Source organism: Apostichopus japonicus, chromosome 22 (genome assembly GCF_037975245.1).
Source record: "Apostichopus japonicus isolate 1M-3 chromosome 22, ASM3797524v1, whole genome shotgun sequence".
In the NCBI taxonomy this organism is placed as follows: Eukaryota; Metazoa; Echinodermata; class Holothuroidea; order Aspidochirotida; family Stichopodidae; genus Apostichopus; species Apostichopus japonicus.
The window spans coordinates 5598621-5617672 of record NC_092582.1 but is presented as its reverse complement, the minus strand read 5'-3'; the positions used below and the strand labels follow the sequence as shown (position 1 = coordinate 5617672).

The 19052-nt window shown below is 36.4% G+C and overlaps 2 protein-coding genes across 2 annotated transcripts; one reads left to right on the top strand and one right to left on the bottom strand.

The window, feature by feature from the left end:
- Positions 1 to 74: 74 nt before the first annotated feature.
- On the top strand, positions 75 to 5152 carry LOC139963544 (sperm acrosome-associated protein 9-like). The gene is made up of 5 exons (XM_071964395.1): positions 75 to 270; positions 998 to 1167; positions 1736 to 1960; positions 2468 to 2675; positions 3303 to 5152. The coding sequence occupies exons 2-5, from the start codon at positions 1021 to 1023 to the stop codon at positions 3584 to 3586; spliced, it is 864 nt and encodes a 287-aa protein (XP_071820496.1). The 5' UTR covers positions 75 to 270; positions 998 to 1020; the 3' UTR covers positions 3587 to 5152.
- A 909-nt stretch (positions 5153 to 6061) lies between these two features.
- LOC139963543 (U4/U6 small nuclear ribonucleoprotein Prp4-like) lies at positions 6062 to 18765 on the bottom strand. Its single transcript, XM_071964394.1, has 16 exons — positions 18669 to 18765; positions 16986 to 17121; positions 16523 to 16599; positions 15343 to 15415; positions 14836 to 14960; positions 14019 to 14101; positions 13540 to 13633; positions 13039 to 13133; positions 12121 to 12179; positions 11351 to 11474; positions 10753 to 10842; positions 9383 to 9505; positions 8939 to 9046; positions 8611 to 8732; positions 8025 to 8071; positions 6062 to 7473 (listed from the first exon to the last, which is right to left on the bottom strand). The coding sequence occupies exons 2-16, from the start codon at positions 17089 to 17091 to the stop codon at positions 7330 to 7332; spliced, it is 1470 nt and encodes a 489-aa protein (XP_071820495.1). The 5' UTR covers positions 17092 to 17121; positions 18669 to 18765; the 3' UTR covers positions 6062 to 7329.
- Positions 18766 to 19052: the final 287 nt, after the last annotated feature.

Below are 19052 nucleotides of genomic sequence, written 5' to 3'. Positions count from 1 at the left end.
GCACAGTGCAGCTGTTGTTCAATTACATCCGCGAAACTGGGATAACATGCGATGCAGGTGGTCTATTAACGTAAACCTACCAATACAAGTTGATGACTGAGTGATACAGGTTGACGTTGAATCTGGTTCTTTTAATTTCACATGGGTGCTGTAAACCAAGTTAAGGAGTCTTTGGGTAACTGGTTCGAAGTCGAATTTGATACCAAGTACCTTGATATCCGCACTGACTGAGTCACAACGAAGATTCAACAGTTTTGGACACCATTCTAGGTAAGTAACTTATTGTTATTAAGTTTGCTTGGTACGTTGCTAAACTAGTTTAGTTAGACCTAGCCTTGTTCTATTCTGAATGCTGACAAGACGTGTACGTGAGCCCTAATTTAGGCAAATCATACTGTAGGTAGTCTGATCAGTGAAACCACAAAGTCATTCTTGGCCTTGGATAGAGCTATTTAAAGCGCTAAGCATTAACATTGGAACCCTATTCTACAAACCCTTTTGACACCACACCTTTTATGAAATTTGTGAGCCTACATTGGCCCTCGTGGCAAGAACAGAAAAGGTCGCTTTTATTCGGCACAGAGACCATTTTTAAAACAACTAACAGAAGTAAATAATTAAACCAATGCGGTAATTAAATAACCAACCTAACATCCCTATATTCTACCCATGCTCTATGTAGGCTTATACAGCCATACTCCCATAGTGAGCCTACTATGAAAACGAAATTTAGTAAAATTGATGCATTACATTCAGATTGACTTTTTTTATCAACTTTTTACCTCAAAATGCTAAATATCAGGTCCTATAAAAGTCATTTATAGCCAGCCTACAGTACTTCTTAGTCCCCCATGGTATGTATAGATAACAACAACTACTTTGGGGACTCCTGATATAGTTACTTGGAATCTTGATAATATTTTTACTTGCATCAAATATGCATGTGAATAGCAAGAGCCAACTGCTTATGTAAAATATCTCTCCTTACACCAAACAGTTTGCAGTGTTCAGACTCTGTTAATGATGGGAGACCTCCGTCAAGAGGCAGCCAAGTTGAGGCAGAGGTACAACACTCTACGACAACAGCAGATGACATTTGTAGCAGCCCTAGATAATACCAGGACAGATGTATATGAAAAGAGTAAACCTCTCAAGTCCATTGCTGAGGTTTGTTATTTCCAATTTTTTGTTTCAAAAATTCTTTTTTAGTTTATTTTCTCAGAGTTAAATGTGCAGTAACTTTTAACTAGAACAGGTCTTGATTAGATCATCATTGTTGTGTTATATCATTGGCAGACGTGAGGCACATGAATTTTCTTAATTTAGATGTCTTGCATAGCTGATCTTAAGTAGTAGTCAATTGTTTAAATTCACTTTCCGCTCTGTTATTAACTAGTATGAAGAGGTTGCTTATATTCACCTGTTTGGCAACGACTAATCAATTGGGTAAAAGTTTGTAATGATGGAAAGAAGACTGTAGACAGAAACGCAATCTTACATGATGACCTGTGACAAGTTTTGCTTTTCAGCATTTACAGAAATCTTTCATTTTATCCTCATTTTAACCTCAATATGCAAAATTAATGTTATCGATTTTTCAGTACGAAAATTAGTTTCTTAAATTATCACTTTGCAAACTACCAACATTCTGCAGTTCCTCTAATTGTTTTCATGAATTATTGGATTATTAAAATAGTTTATTAAGTTGTTTACTTTGTATTGCTTGATTAACCAGGTGAAGGAGCTCTTTGAAAGAAGTAAGAATTCAAGAGACAAAAGAGCAATGCAACAGTGGCTGGATCTGTTGAGAAGCCTTGACTCTCTAAGACAACAAGTCGAGTCTCAAAGTAGCTCTTGGCCTATGGAGGGACCCTTGGCAAGGGCCATGCAACGCTGGAAGACTCTGCTTAACCCAAGCAACGACTTTTCTGGGCTCAAAGCAAAATATCCGCACACAGAAGTAAGCTGGAAATACACCATTTTCAATCTTTAGAGTTGAAAAAGGAATACAGGTAGTTTTGCAGCCAAAAGGACAGAGGCTATTGGCATTGGGTTGTCGCTATTGAGTTAACGTTTGACTTCCAAGCTAAATCCATTTATTCAGTCAGTCAGTCATTCATTTATTCAATATTTCTTTATTTATCGGATGGGGGTTGAGCAGATTAAGGTGATTGCAAATGAAGTAGCTTCAACTAGGGTGTAACCCTTTCCAAGTGCCAACCATGACAAGTTTTTTTCTTTTTAACTATTTTTGTTTGGGGGGGGGGGAGGGGAAGCAAGGGGGAGATTAGTTGAGCAACTTCAAGTATCTCTAAATGAATAACCTCCAACCCTAGTATGCAATATTTCCTCTATGATTTGTTTCTATTTAATCATAATACTGCTATATAGTGAAGTTCTATGTTATTATAAATACTTACTATAAATACTGTACTGATCACCTTGCTTTGTTTTGTCTCATCTCTAGGTAAACCATCTCAGTTGTGAAGAGGCTAGAATTCAGTTTGGAGGTTGTGTTAGCTTACTTCCCTTCATATTCGATCAGATAACTAGAATACAGAGCCAACTGGCGAAGCAAAACCAAGAATCCTTGGATGAGACTTGGCCGCCTGCAAGGAAATCTTCAGCAGCACGAGTCATTCAAAGCGCCAGACATCAACGTTCCAAAACAGAAAGTATGCTGTTTTCATTTGTTGTAGCCATGGAAACTTATATTGCTCAAGACAGAATGTCATCATACTTGTCACATGCCCACAAAATGAACCTTCAACCTCCCCTCCCCTTCTCTGCTAGAGTGGTCACATAATGGTCACTCCTGATCAAACTTCAAATAGTATTTCACTTACACCATGGCAGCAGTTCTCTTGATAAAATAATAGATGGTACTAATGAAACATTCTTTCATATCTGAGAAGAAACCTCTGGAATTTTGATTTGGTAAAATGTGCCCTTTTGTTATGAAAAGTTAAGAAAATTGTGAACACAATACATAAATAAAGACAAATGTCAACTGTCCCTGAAAGTTTGTGCCCTCTCCTGGCACCCTTGAAAAAATTCAGTCCCATCAAATTTTGCCGAGACACTCTGTAGGCTCAAAAACAAAAATGGGAGAACGAATGTCCGTTAAACAAAGAGGAAAGCCATTAACAAGAGATACAAAGGTGTGCTATGACTGACCACTTATGATTGATCATTCTAAAACATTTGTGGTAAAAGTATTAAATTGCAATTATTGTTTACTTTTTATTTTCATATTGTTTGTTCATGTTTGTAGCATTCAATAATCTTTTCTTTCTTTTAAGGTCAAGTTCCTTCCAGAGCAAAGACTGCAATAGGGTCCAGAGATAAAGCTGTGGACACGAAGGACCTCAGTAAACAGATGCTCAGACTCTCCATGGGCAAACTGCCGAAAGGGATGGATGAATCGGTCCTGTTCTATCGACGTACTCTGAACGGTCGCGCAGACAAGCTTCACGTAAATGGTGAGATTACACTGGATAAAGCACCATGGAGGGGTGCATCGTACAATAAAATCAACCAAGTGGACCATAGGAGGTTTATGAACTTGAAAAATAAATATTACTAGGTTTCTAGGAATTACAAGTAAATAGCTTTTGACTTTTAACTGAGGCTGTTAGGGACAGTAAAGAACTCCTTAGTTTTAAGAGATAAGGTAAATACTACTATGTTTCACATATATGTAAGATAACTGTTGCAAGGCCAGGAGAACATTGCAATCAAGTACAACTTAGATATTTCTCTGTACAAGGCAAGGCACTCAAACTGAAATGTCAGTTGTCTATCATTGTATGTTTAAGAGGGGTGGAGGAGGGAGGGAGAATCAGGGGGGGGGGCCGAGAAGGATCATAGAAAACATGCTTGACCATCAAAAGGAACTGGAAGATAGAGGCAAATATATATTTTTGTGCATTGCGTGATAGAGGGCATTTTATGAAAAGTAAATATTATTAACATTCAATTTAGTAATACTAATGCTGTAAAACATTGTTAAACTGTATCATATTAATTAGCCTTTGTAGTTTTTGCCAGTTATGCAGGCCTATAAATACATTTTCAAAACATGTGAGTAAAGCAAAAATGCCAAAAAATTGAGAAAATTGTGCCAATATGGATAAAAATCCATCATTCACTGTCGGGATGTGGACATCTTGCTGTCTATGAATGTGTGCTTCATTTGTAACATATGGGAGTAGCGAGAGGGTAGGTGTTGCAATGAACCTGCCATCTCTACCCCCTCTCCCACCCACCCCTTATTTATACTCATTTGGTTATAGGCCTGTTGTGTCCATGAGTTTATTGTATATAAGTCCATAGTGAGGCCAGTAGACATCCATTATTGATTACTACTATAGGTAATGATCACTGTAGATCAAATTAAGATTTTAAGTAGAATCAAGGAATTTTAATTTTTTTGTAGCTTCCATGTTAGCCACCAATTGTTATCATGTTAATGTTATTTATATAACAATTTGTCAATCCTAATCTCTGGTATAGCTCTTCCTGGGAAAACATATTATTGGTGAGGTTATCATTGTTAAGTTTGTGCTCAATAATCTGGACACTGTTATTGGGCAGTTACAAAACTTGCTGCTGCTAGGTCATTTCAGTAAATATCATTGTAATTGTCAATATCGGTAGAAATATTTTCATAACATTTTAACACTTGTAAATAGGGCAGTGAAGTAGACAGTAGCTCATTAAGAGCTAGTTAATGTGCTGTTTTGGACTTTTCTTCTTTCTCTCTCTAATTACACTGGAGTGAAAAGTAACTTTTACAGTAATAAAATATGGTTTTTCAAAACTCTGCTACAAACAGTCAGTAATAGCAGTAGCGAAGTCTGATTGGCTTGAAGGCTTGTAGATGACTCTCCTTAATTATTTAATATTTCCTCAAGTCATGTGATCTTCTTGAACATAACAAAATAGGGTGTGGTTTAATTGCTGTGCTATCTCCCCAAATCAATTAAAATTTGTGAGGCAGTGTTATCGAAGCCAAATTTTGTTTTTAAATGAACGATCCTGACTTTATTTGCATCTTTCTGTTCTATATAATCTGTGTGATGCTGCAGTTTCTCATTTCCTTTCACACTATTTTTATGTAAATATATTTTTTAATGTCATGAATGTGAAACTTGAGTGTGTCAAAATTCTTCTTTTTTTTTGCTCTGTCTTTATTTCAAACTTTGAACAATGTGCAGTGGTTATTAAGAACACTGATAACTGAAGGGAAGAGGGGGTGTGGTTTTTATCCTTTCTCCCCTTCCACAACACCTCTCTTGGTCACATATCAGTCTGACAGTTATACCAGGCAAAATCAAGGCAGCAAGTCACAATATACCAGAGCTCCCAACTGACCCGCAATACGCGGGTTGGACCCGCATTCTAACACCCAAACCCGCTGACATGCGCAAGCGTCCGAAAAACCTGCATTGTAATTGTCAAGTATACATAAAAATAATTGCATCAAATTTTGATATAGCAACCATCATTTCTTTAGCATTTAGCATAATTGAGTATAAAACCTCCTTTACAGCATCATTTGAACCTCAAATTAGCCTATATTTCTTTTCATTGGGGCAAGCAGTGAACATTTTCATGCCACGGGAAAGAATGAATTATCACCTACAATTCAATTTATTGATGTTACACACAAAAAAATGCATACTTCTCAGAAAATTTTGGGTGACAAAAGCCTTTCTAAGTGCCACCATTTTACATGTAGGCATCACCAGGATTCCAAAAAAATTCAAGAGCGGAGGGGGACTCCCCCTTATACCCCTCCCCCAGGACGGCAATTCATGGCATGGACCAGCATTTGCCTTCTCAAGAGTTGGGAGCTATGAATAAACTCAAATGTGTTTCTAAAAAACTGGAAATTGATTGTGAAAATGTTCCTTGCTCCTCCGTATCCTTCAGAGAACAGAAGTGAAAGACAATTAAATAACTATTGTATTGTGTAAATAAGTTACAGATTTAAGCCTATATGGGAATCCAAAGTTCAATGTTTTGTTGTCCCTTCATAAAAAAAAGCAGCAAAAACTTTAAAGATTACAACTTTTATTTTCTATACAGTATAAAAATGAAACATTCATTCAAAGATGAATTGTTTTTTTTTCTTCCATATTTGGTTTGTTTCTGGTGACAATTTTTAATTTTTTTTTGTGTCTAAACCAGCTATGGAGGGTACATCTTTCAGATTAAATGATGGACTACCAAAGATGGGACATAATGTGCATTCCTTTAAGTCTATCATCAAAGCATCCACATCACAGTCCCTGCTCAAACAATTTGCTCAAGATTCAACAAACAGAGGCTCCAAAGAAATGCATTTGCTTGAGTCTCAAAGAGGGATGCATCAATTCTGAACCATAATTATGCTTGGACACTGTTCATAACATCTGATGATCTACATACATTCATCATACATCACACAGACACTATAAACTGTATGAAGGTTCACACACATTAATGTACTTGGGATGTACCTTCTATGCAAATAAGTCACTGAGCGGGGAAGTTGTACAGTTGACCAACTTGGAAGTTCTAAACCAGGGGTGGGTACAAAAATTGCCCTTGTAAACCAAAATCGTTTTGCGTACCGACTTTACATAACAAAACCAGAAACATGAAATCATATAAGAACTAACTGATCAGAGAGCTCTACATGTGTATTGCCTATCTATCATTCCTTAATATCCATAGTTCACCAGTAAGCCCTAAAAACAAACTTAGACAATGTCGCATGCTGATTGTTTCAAATTTCAACTGAATTATGGTTGATTAAAACCATTGCTCTGATTATTATTGGGTTCTCATGAGCTGAGGATAGCTTTTGCAAGAGCAGGTAACACTTTGTCCTCTGTGTTTCAAATATTTTGCTCTGAAATTTTTGGCAACACACTAACAATTTACCTGGCCAGAATTAGGAATACAAACCAGCAGCTTTTAAGATTTTTGAGACATCAGGCTAATATTTTTTTTATCTAGGTGAGTGTCTGCATCTGTGCAACTAAACATCTACTGGCATTATATAGCAACAATTGGAAAGAAATGTATATAATACTAACCACCTGATTTCCATGCTTCAGACTCCAACTTTACTGGGCCACTAATACCATGGACATAAGCACAACATGCTGATCAGGCATGTCATGTGTCTTTTGATGTTCCATTACCACAGGATAAATTAAAGTCAGAAATTGTGATATTTATCCACAAAGAAATGTCTTCGTGCCATCCAACACTTGCTGCTCTGCAGTTACCATGGTGACATATCAACAAGTATTATTTTCAATGTTACAGAATGGTTCATTCCACCCCCCAGAGCTTGAAGGTCCTATCGTACGATGATGTTGCTATGTACTGTCCGTCCAGAGATATATCTACTGCCATCACTTTGCCATCGTGACCAGAGAGGGTGTTTAGTAATGAGTAGCCTGGATTAGACCAAACCTGAAAAATATAAGATCCAATCATTACTTCACTCTGCAAGACATGCCAGCAAACGATTATTTACATCAAATGCAAATAAATGCTTCCATCAGTAAAGCCGTCTAAGTAGCATCTGACACTAACGTTTCACAAAATTACATTCACAGTGTATTCATGGTAATGTAACACTGGCCCAAGGACACCAAAACTAAACACTAGGAAACAGATAGTCAAGCTTTCGGAATATAGATATATTCATTTGTTGACACATAATTGTCCCAACGCAATTGACTGAGTAAAATGACAAATTAACCATCGGCCTACAAATCAAGGAGTGCTTTAAAAGCTTCTACAAACCATACTGAGCAACCACCCAAAATAACTTAAATTACCATATAACATGAAATGAATGAGCACTATGAAAGCCATGGTATGCTATTATGTAACCTACTGTCATATGAAATACATTCTTACAGTGAAGGTAACATGGACACAATGTCAATTGTCTGCCTGCTAAACCACAAATACCCCATTTCCCAGTTGTAAACATAGAACAATCAGTTCCCACTTACCTTGGCTGTGTTATCATAAGAGCAGGTCACAAGATAATCACCAGTGTCTGTGGAAAGCAGAAAATGAATTCATGACAAGAGAAAAATATGTGACACTTCATGCAAAATATTCTTACTATGTCCTCTGGTAGCTTAAAGATGGGCAATTCCCCCCCCCCACACCCCCACCCCCAAATAGAAACGGTCATCCTATCTAACGTAAGTTTGAAATTTAAAACTGGAAGAACAAAATGGTGACATTCAAAAACCTACCAAAGTGCACAACAACGCCATATAGTGTGATATCAAACGAGGGCAACTGGAAGTAAGAGGCTCCTCAATTATAAGCTACAATAATCACCATAGAACTGCAAACCACACTCAAAATGACTTTGACAAAATTTAATACCATTTCCCTCTTAGCTTCATCCTGGTTCTCCTTGTCTGAGTGTACCTGAGTCTACACTGCCCTTTTGAAAGAATATAACCATTAGGAAGACACTTATCCTATTATTATTATTCACCTCTGAATGACAATGACCTCAAAACTTTCTCCTCTTACTCCCTTTAAATTGTCAGACTCTTTGAGGGTATCAATGATACGTACCATTTTCATATTTGGCCCCGGACACCAGGTTGTTGTGTGATGGTATCGTGTACAGACACTGTCGCTGCCTCAAGTCCCAGATTTTCGATGTGTTATCCTCCGAACCTGTGACAACCTGATAGCTTTAAGAATGAAAAAGAGAGTAGGAATACACTATGTAACCTCTGCGAGAAAAATGTACAAGCAAAGACCAAATAGAGATGTTTCTCACTAATAAATTTTGAAAAAGTAACTTTATAGAGGGCCTGATGTTTCGATCCTAGCAGGATCTTCTTCTGAGGCTAACTGAAGAAGATGTGTGTTATCTTATTTCTTTATCATAACTTACCCATTCGGTGAGAAGTTAATCGCTAAGACAGATTTCAAGTGTCCTTCCATGAACATTATACATCTCCCAGTTCTCAGGTCCCAAACTCTTCCAAAGGCATCCATTCCCCTGAAAGGTTACAAAGGAGTACAAAATCAAGATGGATTGTTCTACATATCCAATCAAACAGTGTACAACATGTTCCAGTGGCAGATGGTGATTGACTATAAACAAATATGCTAGAATATGGGGTTAATTTAGAGCATTAATGCAAATATGGGAAGTTTTAACTTTGGGGTAATATTTGTGAGTGACTATATCTGGCAGTAGCAGAGTGAGTGACATCATTATAACTATTGGAACAAAATATTGTTTTTATATATATTTTTTTATATTCTTATTTTCATATGTTGGAATGGACAGGTGGGCACAGTGGGGTTTGCAGGGCGCATGTGGCCTCCTCACCCTGTTGCACAAAGAGCTCCGTCATTCTGGAAGTCGATGGAGTAGACCCCCTTACTATGTCCCTCTTGATGAAGAATCTCCTCCTGGACCTCTATGTCCCACAGTCTCCAAGAACAATCGAAACTGTTGAAACAAGGAAGAGAAATGATAAATTTACTATTCACTCATCAAAATTTGTCATCAACGTCATCAAGTTATGCTCCAAAAAATTAAATCATGCCGAACCTTGACCCCATAGTTCTCGTTTGCCAACTTATTTCTAGACAATGAATAGGGTTACAATGTGGTTATGGTTTACGTGGTTAGATCTAAACACCAAACCCTATGACTGAGTGAATCAGCGAGGTAAAGATGTTCAAAGAGGGCAGAGAAAACAAGAGATCAAATTTGACCATAAGTGACCAATTTAGGTCCTTCTAGCCTATATTGCAGCAAAATAGATGACACTTTCTGCAGTTGACTGTGGATGGCCATATGTAATCTCTATTACACAAATACATTATTGGAACAGCTGTTATGTATTTATGTCACCTGTCACCCAAATATACTGAAGTACAACGTCTTCTGTATATAGATGCAATACAGACAACACAATAACAGATGATAAACACCTTAGCAGCCTGTTAATATTATATTGAAATAAAATAAAACTGTTAGCAAACTGCTTATCCACCAGAGAGCCTGTGTAGGAGAATGTGTAAAAGTAAGATCCTGCTAGGATCGAAACGTCAGGCCAACTTACTTTTACACAATATTACATTGAGACAAACACCTACAGCTGGCCTGGAGATAAAAGACGTTGGACAGATGTTCCAAAGCATAGCCTATTGTTGCATCTATAGGGAATGGACAGGTGTTGATATTGACACTGTATTAATCAGTACCAGCAGATTGTAGATGCAGATGGATGAGTTCCTTGTGAGTTTTGTCACAGAACTTTCCAAACTACTTTTTGAGAATGTTGCAGGTATTGAAAAATGCTTGTATAATTCTGGTAATTATGCAAATCAACAACAGCAGCTGTAGTGTAGCAACAATGAAGGTTGTGCAGCAGCGGTACTATGGTGCTGTGGTACTGTGGTGCAGCAGTGGTACTGTGGTGCACCAGTGGTGCAGCAGCAGCACTGTGGTGGGACAGCGGCACTGTGGTGCCCCAAAAGAATGGCTTACTTGGCCAACAGCCAACTCCGAGACTGTGAACACTTGATTTGCTTTTCTCTCACCACTGCAGTAGTGCAGAATCCTTGACAACCATATGGTACTTTGAAAATTTTACTGGGCATTGTCTTGATAAATAGATGAATCCAAAATAAATCCATATCCATGTATCGATCTATACAGTTGGAACACACCGTTACAGCAACACTCACCATGTTGTTCCGAGAAATCGTCCAGATGGATGATAAGCAACCCTAGATACCTTGGCTGTGTGTCCTTCAATATTAGCTATTGGTTTCTCACTGAGGAGAAGAACAAACAAACATGTATTTGGTGTAATAGAAAGACAAATTTCAAATTCAGTCTAGAATCCTGAGAAGGGAAGCTTGGTTTAAATTTGAGTCTTCACTAGGAAACCTGATCCCAAAACAGATACACAATTGTTGGCTTTGTGAGAGATATTAATAATTATACACAAACCAACACAAACAACAAAAGAAGATATGATAATCTTTCCCAAGCAGTCCCTGCCATTTCCTTCCTCCTTTCCTATCTACCCCCTACATCCCCTCCCAACTTCCCCACTCCCTCTCCACAAATAATCTCTCAGCCCCATTTCAAAAGCAATATTCAACAGTTCATGTTTGACAAATATGTCTCAAAGATAACACAAATATCATGTTAAAAAAAAACTGCTCTCAACTTGCCTAGTTACTAATCTAATGAGGTCACAAAGGACGCAGTGTTGAAATCCACATACCTTAAACATACCACACTGCTTTTATTTAACAACTACTGAATATGCATTACCTGTCTAATGACCATAACTTCACTGAACCATCTGCCGAACAACTAGCCAGACAGCAGTCATTATCTTCTAAGGAGATTGTGGCTTTTGGATGAAACTTCACCGCCCCAACATGCTGTGTGTGACCTAATAATAAAAGGAGAGGTATTTATTACATCACAAATGAACGGAAGCACTCATGTAAAAGTTTTGAGAAAAGAAATTCAAATTGTTTTATACACCATTTAGGTCCAAGGAAGTGAAGCATGCTTTTCGAATGTCTTTATTTTAATTTAAAAATCTCATTTACCCCGCAAAACGATGATTAATAATTTCTTATATTAGGATTACAAAATTTGCATATTAGCAGTTTTACAAATATAATCTTGGCAACATTTTCTACCTTCATCTCTTTTTCTGATTTTGTAATTTTCCATTGATGAAGTTGTCACAAATATATGCAAGAAGAAATAATAGATACTCAATGAAAAAAAATAAATATTATGATGTTAATCATGGTGATTATATCTATCAGTAAATTTCTGTTTGCATTTATATAGTTGCCCCCCCCCCCCCATCACTCATTTTTATCTAAGTGTAAAACATTACTAGTTAGATGGTTGAATACAATTAAAGTAACACTAACCAAAACAGCAGCAAAAAAATCTAGGCAAGCTTCCTAAATCCTAAAACTGAAAATTTACCATCTGTTCTATGCATATATCACTTTAGTATTAATAAATTTTATTTTTGTAAAACATAACAAAGAAAAACATAATGATAAGGTTTTTACCTGTCAATGTTCTGATAGGTTCGCATTCAGGCACTGTCCATAGTTTTATAAGACCACTCCTAAATAATATGAAAATAATGGTAAGATGATATCTTGATGACAATATAAAAAGTGCAAATATTGCAGAGGCTGTATGGTTATCATACAAAAACTCCTCATCTTGCACCTGTTTTAATTATTATAAGGCAAGAGCACATGGATACTAAAAAACACTTCATCCTAAACTGCAGCCAAAGCCTACACCTGGGTGTCCTTAGGTTTTAATATTCTTATATTTTGAGTTACAAAGTGAGATTCAATTTCAAGGATTTTTCACCACTATTGACTGTTTTGTTTTCTTTCCAGACGTACACGTTGGAAGGCATAACGTCAACTTCAAATCTTTGTCAACTTTTGTGAACGTTTTTGAATCATTAATGGATGTACATGAGCCTTTATACCCATTTCTTGAAGATGAAGATGGCTCTTAACTTTATCAAATACATCTATTCTGGTACAAGAAATAATGTAAATATATCAGATCTTTTTTGAACATTGATTCCATCAAAACCGAAAGTCCAGGTGACTAATGGCACTCAGCAAAATTGGTTGCCCGAAATAACAAAGAACAATACTGTAGGAGAGATGTGTAGGTTTGGTGAATAGTACACTAGCTTTCGGCCTCCCTTTCTGGTGGTCCAATAGACCTACCACCCGGTTTTAATTCCATTTCAGTTTCTCCAAAGTGATGGAAGAAGTTGCCAATTTATCATTTTACCTGTTTGGTGTCACAATTTGAATGTAAATAACTAGTTCTCCCCCCAGCAACCTCCAAAGCTGGTTTCGGTCGTACAAAATAGAAATTTGGCCCTCTCGGACGACCAATTGAAAAACTTGACCTGATGGGGTACAATCCAAAACAGGAACAACTTATCTTACCAAGAACTTGTCGCCAGGATCTTTGAATTTGGACTGAAGTGACAGAATGAGATTGGTCTTTCATCTCCGATCTGACTTCCAATTGCTGTCAGAGACTGGACAAAACACAAAGACAGACAGTTAAACACACTTCAATGTTTGCAATTCTGTGGATATTGTTAACGACTTAACACAATGTTGATTCATGATTATCCCTTCATTTGAGGTATAAATAAACTATAATGTTAACATATTTATACAAGCAAAACATTTAATGCTATATAGACAAAATATGAATGTCTTCGAATTTATGGTTAATTCACTGCCACAAAGAAATGTATTGTGTTATAGATCATTGTATGTTAACTGCTGCCAACAGAAGCTACTTCCAAAGAGATTTTACCAGTGTACTCATATTGCTCAACATGATCATAGAAATATAAGGAACATTTAACATGTATGCCAAAAGGCTGTCCAGAATATTTCCAAACAGAAAATTAAATTACGAAATAAGACTCTCACCCTCAGATTTTTATGAAGTTCTTGTCTCTTTGCATTCCTCACTGAATCAGTAATATTTCGCCTCTCTCTTTCTACTTGAAGCCTGCTGCTTGCCCTGGAAGTGATGAAAAATTGAACATAAGATACAAAATGTTTGATATTATAGCTCTACAATCATAGTAAAGGACAAGAATCATCAGGTGCAGACAATTTGATTTTGGAAGCATAAAGTGATGAATTTCTACACAGCTACTGTATGTTGAAATCTAATCACCAGTTCCTGTATAACTATGTCAAAATCTCATAATAACACTTCACTGGTAACATGAGGTACAGTTGCAGCAGTACTGACCATACTCAATAAGCTGACAAAAGCTACTATTAATGCCAGATATTTGTGATTGTTACAATAGTCAACACTCAGGACCATTGATTAAAGCTTAATTTAATTACGCAGTTATAGTAACTAATCGTTGCCAGATGACTTTTGAACTATTTACCGAGGTACTGAATAATCAGCGATCCAGAATCTAGCAGTTTTCAGACTTTCTGGACCTTCGTGGTACCAGGTGGTTTCTTCCTCCTGTTGAAACAATGTAAATTTGTTTGTTATAATCACCTTCAATTAGTTCACCAGCTGTGATGGAAATTGGAAAACTTACTGATTGTTGTCAATCCAGTACGCTACGTTACTGTATTTAACTGACATATACACAAATCTATAAAGCTGTCCCTTTTGGTGTAAACACACTAATCCACAACTTTAAAGGAGCAGTACTTTTAAAGGTAGTCAGTATAGCCCCCAAATTATTGGCATGCTATACTTTCCTGGAGGTCTTTACTCTCCAAATTGTTCTCAGACATTTTTGAGGAACACACAAGATGACTGAATGTCCCAGTGAGGAAAATTTCCTCGAAGGTCGTAATTAAAACAGTTTAAGAATTTTGACCATAGGTGACCATGTATTTGAATATCTAGCATATTTGGGGCCAATACAGCTACCTTTAAGTACTACTTATGACCTCTAATTAAACTTCCATGGCTTAAACTAAACAAGCTGAATGGATATCAAATAATCATCTCCACAGGTCAGCAGTTTTTATTGTGTGATACTGCTCAGCGCAAAAGATCCACTGTAGCATCCATGGCTGCAATGCTGCTGCAGCTCATTTGGCATCCTACTTTGGCCATGGTGCCAAAACACAATGCATTCAACTCCTACACAGGGTTAAGAGGTCCATTGCGAGAATAATTGACTGTGCTTCCTATTAAAACTGATGGTATTTAACTCTTAAGACTAAAAACATCCCACCTACCTCCATCTTCTTCTTCTGCCTCTCTTCCTCCTCTGCCTTTTGTTTCTTGGACTGCACCTCCCCTAGATCAGCCAACAGATGCCGCAATCTCTCTCGCCTCTCTGCTGGTCCTTCTCCGAACAAACCTTCATGGGAAGATACAAATCTTCCAACATTCACCTCATTTAATCATTGTGACCAGTATCTGTTTAAATTTACTGCAATGTCGAATTGACTCAATTAGTTCTGTGATAGAAATTTACAACTTCCTTAAACCAGAATATTAGAATTGTGTGAACATGGTCAATACTAATACTTCTGCACAGGTCTGGCCACTTGAAATGGCTGTATGAATTTTGGCTTCCATGTTTACAGTACTTCCCTTCAAACGGTATCTCCAAAACTACTTTAAGAATGTGAATCAATCAAGGGAAAAATGCCTCACAATTGAAAAATTGATAATTTGAGAAAGATCAAATGAGGGAGGGTCAGCTTCTCAAGAAATTGGCAAAAAGATGAATAACTTACAGATTGGTTCGCCATTTTTTCTGAGCAGGGCCTTGACTTCAGCATCATCAGTGGTTACATTTATCTGTCTTGCCTAACAAACACAAGAAAAGATCATGTAAAATCTTATTGAAATGAAGCAACTTTCTTATTCAATTGTTTTCTTCTTCTTCTCATTTTGTAGACTATACCACGTAGTTCTATCTCCTTATCTGTTTTGTCACTATTCAACTAATGTAATGTTTGAACAAGCACTGGTAATATGGGCATCAGACTGTTGGTTTCAAAAGAATGCAAGGCAGCGATGGCACTTGCAAGGGAGGGGGGAGGGGGGAGTTGGGGAGAAGGAAGTGTATTATGCAACACAAGTAATATGTATATTAACATATATATCTATATATATATATATCTGTATATATCTATCTATATCTATATCTATATATATATAGATAGATATATATATATATATATTTATATTTTGTATATATATGTAAATTAGTTTTAGCATGTTGTTGGTTCTTGACAAAATAAGAACTACATGGTAAAGTGGGACCCATTTAACAAAATTACTATTCTGCATCATATCAGCACAATAGTTTGACACTTGAAATTGACACTGGAAATTACCATCCTGAGCTCTGCAAGGATCTGAAGATGTTTACAGACCTTCCCTCTCCCATTCCTATTGTGAAAGAGGTAATTGGTTCCTCAGGACATAAAGTTTGCAATGTAAACCTCCGTCCCTCCCCTCCCCACCCTTATCCCACTCAACCAAAAGGTCTCCTGCATTGGAAAGTAATTTAATTCTAGGAAGTAAAGCAATTGTGAGATTTATGAATTGCATTTATCATCAGGTATTATATAAACCATGTTTCTGTTTACAACAAACTGCCATGCATCTTTCTGTCATCATTCCCAACCCAAAAGGTGGTCAACACAAATATCTCCTGCATGAAAGAATAATTTAATTCTAGGATGTAAAGTAATTATGAGATTTATGAAGTTTGTTTATCATCAGGTAGTAAATAAACCATGTTTCTGTTTACATGCATCATTCTGTGTGTAGTAATGTTTGCTAAGTTCTGAGTGCTAATACCAAGATTTATAACAATAAAGAAAATGTGAAGGAAGGAGATGTTGGATTTCCCCTACAAGGATGGTACAGACAATGCTTAGGTATCATTCGCCCATTCATAGTTACCTTTCTCCTTTTCTCAAACTGAGCCAAAAGAGCCTGTTTTCTTTCACTCAAATGATCTTCAAGGTCAAGTGTTTCACCTGAGGGAAGATTCATTGACAATACTTGAAATATATTCAACCATGCATACTGCATCAATTTACATTAACATTTATAGGAAAAAAGTAAACAAAACTCCAACAAAGGCTAAAATAAAGTTTGAAGGTTGGTGATGCAGAAATGGTTAACACATCAGCTCACCAGTTGTTAAGGACTGTTTTTAATCTATTAGCCTTACGTATTACCATACTAGTACTAACTTCCACAGTACGATGGTGCACATTCCAATGACACTATTACTGTAGTAAGTGTGTAAAGTATGTCAGACAATTTCAACTTAAATCGAATTTGAATGAGTGGTAAAAATACAGAAAATCTAAGAGTGTGCTATTCCATTATTTAAAATTAAACTAAAAACATTTATTACCACTTGACAAGTTGATGTTTGTTGAGCCTGCAGAAGACTGATCCTTAAGTTTCAAGTCCAAGACTCCATAGTGAATTTTCTGCCTTTTTGCTGGTATTTCATCCATGGTTGTGACTTTGATGGCAGTGCTAAGAATCTGCCGGAAAATAAAACATAATAGCAATCCTCTTTATCTTAATTTAACAAAACTTGACTAGCCTTTACTGGAATATAAGAAAAATGACTGGAATGAAAAAGGTTCATGAAATTCAAACATAAACTGACAAGAAACAAGAAAAATGGCTTTCACATCATCAGAGATTATTTTCATAAACACCTCACAAACACTTTCCATCTAGTATATTTTTGTCCACACTTCCACACAGTGCCAAGCAAGGGGGGGGGGGGGGGTTAACTGCAACCACTATTAGAAACTAGGTTGAATAACAGGCACAGTAGTCCTTCAAAGACATTCAAATTATTGTGTCCAATATAACATATGGTACAGTACATTGTGAGTTATTAAACATTTTTAAACAGTCTACTATCTCTAAATATCCCTTAGTCTTCATGTACAGGTTTACACAGAGTACACAATTGCATATATGTCAGATTTGCATTGATATTGACCCAGTGTTTGCAGCTTTCAACTAAAGTTCCATCCTTGTCCAGCCGCCAGGTGAATAATGAAAGTTGTAATGCTACGTATTCGTCCCACAGCCAGCCACATACCATTAAGTTAAGCAAAGATACATATGTTACATCATGCAGGCCAAGAATTGTTCAATTTTAGTCACTTGTTAAAATTAGAAAGGAGGAATTAATACAAATGCATTAATATTTTTTTCTGGATGTAAATATGCAAGTGTTCTCTTTTTCTACTGGTAAACAAAATATCCACTAGAATTTAGCCTGCAAACTCCCTCAATTTTGAGACTTGCCACAGCATATACTGGTAAGATTCTGCTTAATGATAGGCTTAAGCAATGCCATGTCAAAGTTATGTCTTGGTCTACAGCTACTTAACTGATCACCTAGCTACAGGTTTGAGGATTAATTAAGTTTTTCTAAAACACAAAAGTCAGCTGTGTTTTAAATCAGATTCATGAATGTTAAAGAAAGTGTTAAGCAAAGTTATTCTAATTTTAATTAAACTTGCTTGCCATTGACAATTTTTTATTTAAATCTTCTGTTTTTTTTTTAACTCATGACAATTAAATCTATAAGTTAAATCAGTGTGATTTATGTTGACTAGTAATTCTGCCTAACTTCAGGCCTTTGATTTTAGTGACTTAGGCCTAACTGACATCCTCAATTGACTTTGTAATTAATGTTAATACCATTTCCCTGTGTACAGGCCCTAAACTCTAGGCCTAACAGTAACAAAAATCATATAGCCTGCTATAACTTGATCAACTTTTGTTTAAAATATGGGCTTAGATGTACATATAACATGTTGGTACGATACTTAGATTGGGTGAACTTTGCCACTAAGTGCGCCATTAGTTACACTTTGAACCTGATCTGAACGATACATGCTGTTGAAGTTCTCGTGGAAGTGCTACCAATGCACAAACACTGCTACACTCATTACATTTAATTTTCTGGCTAATAAACTCGGAGACTTGGTTTCATGAAACATGCTTAAACATTTGGTTTCATAATGGGAACAAACACTGGTATGAAATGGCTTTCCCAACTTACCACGATGGTACAAAATACTTATATTTTACAAGAAGTCAAGTCGCGCGCTGCGTCGTAGTTCGTACACATTTGTAAAGCAAGTGTTACAGTTATTCTCAAATTAGGAAAATGTAAAGTTAAGGAACGTTTTAGAATATCTATCTGTCAATATGTCTATCAAAATAGTTAATTTTATACATTTAAATGTAAATTTTAAAGGAAAATAATTAATTGAGCGGTGTTTGTATTAATTTAATTCTTATATGATTTGCAATATTTTCTACCTGGCTATAAAATTCAGGCAAACTTAAACTGAGAGGTACTACTGTCCTACACTCAGTCATAATCGTATTCAAATTGTTACCGAAAAAAAAGTTCGTTACCTTTTCATTTATTGAACGGATG